At 33.8% G+C, this 6,204-nt stretch overlaps 1 protein-coding gene across 2 annotated transcripts in view; it reads right to left on the bottom strand.

The window, feature by feature from the left end:
• Window positions 1-823: 823 nt before the first annotated feature.
• Window positions 824-6,204, bottom strand: part of mroh1 (maestro heat-like repeat family member 1) — a 47,717-nt gene continuing 42,336 nt past the window's right edge. For both annotated transcript variants that reach the window (XM_051131176.1, XM_051131178.1), the window contains 4 exons: window positions 5,917-6,051; window positions 5,081-5,183; window positions 3,798-3,863; window positions 824-3,512 (listed from right to left, as the gene is read on the bottom strand). In XM_051131176.1, coding sequence (XP_050987133.1) covers window positions 3,436-3,512; window positions 3,798-3,863; window positions 5,081-5,183; window positions 5,917-6,051 — 381 coding nt within the window. In that variant the 3' untranslated portion in view covers window positions 824-3,435. The remainder of the gene's footprint in view (window positions 3,513-3,797; window positions 3,864-5,080; window positions 5,184-5,916; window positions 6,052-6,204) is intronic.

Below are 6,204 nucleotides of genomic sequence, written 5' to 3'. Positions count from 1 at the left end.
TATCCTAGTGATTTTTGGAATAAAAGAAAATCAGTAATTTTGACCCATACAATGTATTTTTGGCTATTGCTACAAATATTCCTGTGCTACCTAAGACTTAAGTTTTGTGGTCCAGGGTCACATTTTTAGGCAAAATAAGAAAAATGTACACATCTTTATTCTGTTCGAAAGTTTACACCCCCGGCTCTTAATACATTGTGTTTGCTTCAGTGAGTGTTTGAACCTTCTGTAATAGCTGCATATGAGACACTCAGTTGTCCTCAGTGTGAAAAGATGAATCTCAAAATCATACAGTCAATGTTGAAAAGGGTTCGAATACACAAAAATGCTGAAAAACCAAAGAATTTGTGGGACCTGAATGATTTTTCTGAAGAACAGCGAACTATTCAGGACAAACTAAGGACTCATGAACAACAATCACTAAAAAAAAACATGGGTCATTCAAGTAACAACACAGTATTAAGAATCAAGTGTATGTAAACTTTTGAACAGGACAATTTTTATAAATTCAACTATTATTTTCTCTCATGGACTATATGTAAATGTCTTTTATGTGGCATATCTTATTCAGATAGATCAGTCTGTACTAAATAAAAAATAACATGCATTTTGTATGATCCCTCTTATTTTGGTAAAATAATTATTTATTGTAGACTCTACAAGGTGTATGTAAACTTTTGACTTCAACTGTATATATTAGTAGGCCTAATGGAAAAGTATATTAGTACATTTACTCAAAACGAATACTTGAAAAATAGATCTAGATATTATATTTTAGCTAGATTTTCTATAGAATTTTCAGAACTCATCAACTCGACCAACATGACATGTATTAATAACTTTAATGATTCAGTTGTACATATTCTCATCTCCATCATCCAGAGATCAGCTCTATTACATGATACAAAACAATTTAGTCTAAAAAGAAAACAAAAGACATACAAAAACGAACTGATCAGAAGATGCAAACATGACACTTTGCCCAATACCATGATCACCCAACAGAAACCTTCAGTGGCAGTTGGATTGCTTTGAAATCCATCCCAGACACAAACGCAATCTTTGTATGACACACCCAGGAATTAATTCCAATATCATTACCACATCGGGTTCCTGACCAAATGGAATAACTGCCACTAATTGCTAAATTCTAAAGTATTTAGATTAATGGTCTGTGTCCTTCGTAAACACTTTAATTTGATTGACTTGTGCTAATACATATTCAACACCCTGAGCAACAAAGGAGTTGTAACATTTTTTTTTTCTCGCTCTCTGCACCCAGAGCTTCAGCTCTTCTGCACAGCGCGCCAAAGCTATATCGACTCTTTTGCAGAAAAAAAATTATAGATAGACCTATAATGTTCAAATGTTTGGGGTCAGTAAGATTTTTTTTTTAAGTTTCATATGCTTGAGACGTTTTACTGTTCTGATCTATTTTATTTTCAGCATTTTTATTATTAGTGTTGAAAGCGGTTGTGCTGCTTAATATTTTGTGGAAATAGTGGTACATTTTTTAAAAAAATGAATAGGTAGTTCAAAAAACCAGCATTTATTTGAAATAGAAATCTTATGTAAAATGACCTTTTTAATTAATTTAAAGGTTTACTCCACCCATTGCCATTAATCACTTACCCTCATGTCGTTCCCAACCCATAAAAAAAAAGCTTCGTTCGTCTTCGGAAAACAATTTAAGATATTGTGGATGAAAACCCGGGAGGTTTGTGTCTGTCCCACTGACTGCCAAGTAAATACCTCTGTCAAGGCCCAGAAAAGTATGAAAGACGTCGTCAAAATAGTTCATCTGCCATCAGTGGTTCAAGCATAATTTTACGAAACTACGAGAATACTTTTTGTACGCAAAGCAAAATATCTTAAATTGTATTCCGAAGACGAACAAAGCTTTTACGGGTTTGGAGCGTCATTGGGGTAAGTGATTAATGACAAAATTTTCATTTTGGGGTGGAGTAACCCTTTAATGCGTCCCTGCTAAATAAAAGTGTTAATTTCTTTAACAAAAAATAAATAAATAAAATTAAATAAATAAAAGACTTAATGACCCCAAACATTTGAACAGTGGTGTATATACTAAACATAATGATATTTCTCACTGAGAGTCAAACTAATGGAGTTTACAAAGGGTTTGTTCCCTAATTCTTTAATGTCAAGATTCATTAAATATTAATTAGCTGAAAGAATGAAGACATTATCAGGCCATTTACACTCAAATTGACCCACTACATCAACTGTGTGTTTTACGATTTTATGTTTACACAGTATCTTATAGAGAATTATAATTCTCTGATTCTGATTTATTTGTATATAGTATGTGCAACTACTTATACTGTACAGGACACTGTACAGTAGGTACCAAATTTGTAAAAGCAGTTGATTTACCATTATCACTTTTGTCCTGTTTATTAAGAGGAAGCTTTAAAAAAAAATCATTTTTAATTCATTCAGTATTCTTCATGCTCAAACTTTGAAACAATGGCCACACTTGTGAATTTACATTCATTTCACAGATACAATTTACAAAACGGAACAAGACAAGTGCCATAGAAAGGCCAGCACTGGTGTTTCAGCTACACAGACGCTTCACAAAATGAGGCAGACATCTTTGAACATCTACTCTAGTACCATTTATCTTTTATAAATCTATGGTTTGGCACTGTTTTTGTCTACTTGTATGACTTGGTCGAGAAGGAAGCACGATTGAGTTCCACTGTAGTGCATGAGATACAATCAGAACCACAGAAGTCACAGCAAAAACACTATAAATGCTTATTTTGATTGTGGATTTCAGAACAGGAGATTTCCGTTGCAGTTAATGCCTTAGCGGCTTATGCTAATGCACATCCCTATTAGGGTGATTTATTGCTGAAGGTTTATGGTGGTCAATATGACTCAACCGTCTGCTTTTTTATAGGATTAAACTCTTAACTGAGCAGTACATCTGATTTTATTACCAGAAAAACCTTGCAGTGTTGATGTTGGTTTCAGATATATTGATTCACCCTACATGTTTTTAATGATTTCAAGTGGTGATACACATTTAGCACGTTACAGGAATAATCAAGCAAGCAATATCAGCAATATCAGCAATATCAGCGTACTTGCGTACAAACTTTAGTAAGTCTTAATTTTTAAAGGGCTCGCAGGTACGTACCTCACATTAAAAACCGCTGCTGGTAAAAAAAAACCAGGCTTGGAATCACACACCGTATATCTGAGAATACTTAAAAGTGCTGTAATGTCAAGAAATGTATTTTCCTTTTTATTCTTCTCTTTTCTTACAGAACTAGTGCACAGTCTTTGGTCGATAATAAAAACCGTTCAAGGCTTATTATGGAACAACAATTCAAAGCTTCCTCCTTATTCAAAGCAACAAACTTAAAATCAAAGACTAATCTGATTTGCTGTAGGCTGGAGGTAACGTCAGTGGAAATGACCCATGGCTTCAGCGGCTTTCACCCGCACGAGAGGATCTGGATCCTGCAGTAGCATCACCAGACCTGAGGAGAGAAAAGTCTTTTAGTTTGTCCACAAAGTCAACCAACTGAAAACACAAGCAAAGTGATAACTGAACAAAAGCAGGGTGCATTTTTGTGATAGAGTTACAATAGCAGTATCCTCTACATTGCATTTTACCAGACAAATTCGCCCTTTAAAATAGAAGCAAAATAATAGATTCCTTAGGTGCCACGAAACAGCACATGTAGCACAATAACAAGGATGTGCTGTCCTTCCTTAAATATATCTCTTGACTGCAGATATTATTATAGAACTGCGGTACCTACCCTTAGTCACTGAACCCATATTCATATGGGAAAAATGCTCATCAGGAAGGTTCCCAAGCAAAAAACCTAAAAATTGACACACACACACACACACACACACACAAATGGTTACTAATACAAAATAATAGTAAATAAATACTAGAACAACTGTTCTTATTTTTTTAAATACTGTATCAAAAAGAAACACTATGGGAGCCTGTTTCCACCACTGCAAAAAAATAAAGAAAGGTAATTGCGACTTATCATCTCACAATTTTTTTTCTTGCAATTGCGAGTTTACATCTCACAATTCTGACTTTTTTCTCAGAATTGTGAGATATAAATTTGCAATTCTGGAAAATAAAGTCAGAATTACGTGAGATAAACTCACAACTCTGACATTTTTTCTCAGAATTGCGAGTTTCTATTTCATAATTGTGACTTTTTCCTCAGAACTGCAAGTTTATATACAATTGCAAGTAATTAAATCAGAATTGTGAGATATAAACGTACAATTCTGAGACATATTAGTCTTTTCCCCCTCAAAACTGATTTCATAACTCACTATTGCGACTTTATCTCACAATTCTCAAAAAAATGTCAGAATTGTGAGACAAAAAGTCAGATTTGTGAGAAAAACAAGTCAGTGAAATATAAACTAGCATTTGTGAGTTTTTATCTCAGAATTTTGAGAAAAAAGTTTGTGTCATGCAATTCTGATTAAAAAAAAGTCAGAATTGCAAAATATAAACTCGCATTTGCGAGAAAAAGTCAGAATTGCGAGTTTGTATCACGGAATTCTGACTTTATATTATGCAATTGCAAGTTATTAAATCAGAATTGTGAGATATAAACTTGCAATTCTAAGAACCTATCAGTCTTTTCCCCCCTCAAAATTAGACTTTATAACTCACTACTGTGAGTTTATATCTCACAATTCTTAGAAAAAAAATGTCCCAAATGCAGGACAAAAAGTCAGATTTGTGAGAAAAAAAAAAAGTCAGTGAAATATAAACTAGCATTTGTGAGTTTTTATCTCAGAATTCTAAGAAAAATGTCAGAATTGCAAGTTTTTATCTCAGAATTTTAAGAAAAATTCTGAGAAAAAAGTCAGAATTGCGAGTTTGTATCACTCAGTTCTGAGGAAAAAATGTCAGAATTGTGAGATCAAAAGTTACAATAATAATGTTTTTCTTTTATTGAGTGGCAGCAACCGGCTTCCATAAAATACAGTAGGTAAGTGGTTAAAACAATCATTCAGTGAAGCATGAATATAAATACTGAACTAAAAAAAAAGTTTTTACCAATAAACATGGCAGCACTGGCTCTGATCTCAGCCCAGTTACTCTTGAAGAACTGAATGACTGTGATGTGGTAGAAGTTCAACATGCCTGGAAAATCCTGGATCTTTGAGAAAACACATTACTTTTTTATTATTACTATTATTAGTAGTAGTTATTTATTTTTCTTTGACTTAATCAAATAGTTGGAGAAATCAGCATTTAATTTAGCATTGAACAATTTAATCAGTGAAAAATTAAAGGGACATTGGATGCCCATTTTCCACAAGTTGGTTGATTCTTTAGGGTCTTCATGAAATGTCTACTTTGGTTAAAAATCCTCAATGGTTGTGTAAAACAACACTTTTTACCTTGTCAAAAATTGTTCTGCTCACAGCGACTCATTCTGCATACCTGCATGTCTCTTTAAATGATAACGAGCTACAGCTGACTCAACCCCTCTTCCCTGTTCTTTGTGTATTTGGTGTCGCATTACCATCAAAAACAAAACTAACTACAAAACACCTATATTACTTACAAGATGTTGTTATATACAACTGGCAAAGGATCTGTCAATGGCCATGGGCGGGGCTCAGAAAATCAAAATGGCTTGATAACTGGGACTGTTTAGGCTTTTTGAGGATTTAAAAAAAGGGGTGAATGGATTTTTAAATCACTGTAGGGTAGTTGTGACCACAAACTGGTAAGACACATTTATATGCAAACACCATAAGATAGCAACAACATTACGTATAAAAAAAGATTCATGCAAATGTGATAGAGCAGTGGTTATAAGCACACTGAGTTATTCTATGCGTGTTCTTAAAATAAAGAAAATAAAGCTTTGGATCTTGCCATACTAGGTATTTGGTGAGGTCATTAATGAACTCTCCATAATGCAGACCCTTCTCCTCAAGAAGATGATTCTGGAACATGGCAGAGATCTGTTCTGAACCTACGACTGGAGCACAAATGCGCATGGCGTACTTGCATGCCTAAGGGAACAGGGACACACACCAAACTCACAAACAAGCAGCATACTTCTAGACTATTCTAATATTATTATTAATCTTGAAAGACTTTACTTTTAGCATCATCCTTTTAAGTAACTTTCAACATTTATAGCCATTATAACAAAAAATTGTTTT

Source organism: Labeo rohita, chromosome 16 (assembly GCF_022985175.1).
Source record: "Labeo rohita strain BAU-BD-2019 chromosome 16, IGBB_LRoh.1.0, whole genome shotgun sequence".
Taxonomy (NCBI): domain Eukaryota; kingdom Metazoa; phylum Chordata; class Actinopteri; order Cypriniformes; family Cyprinidae; genus Labeo; species Labeo rohita.
Note: the sequence above shows the minus strand (reverse complement) of the source record. Positions and strands in the feature narration are given on the sequence as shown.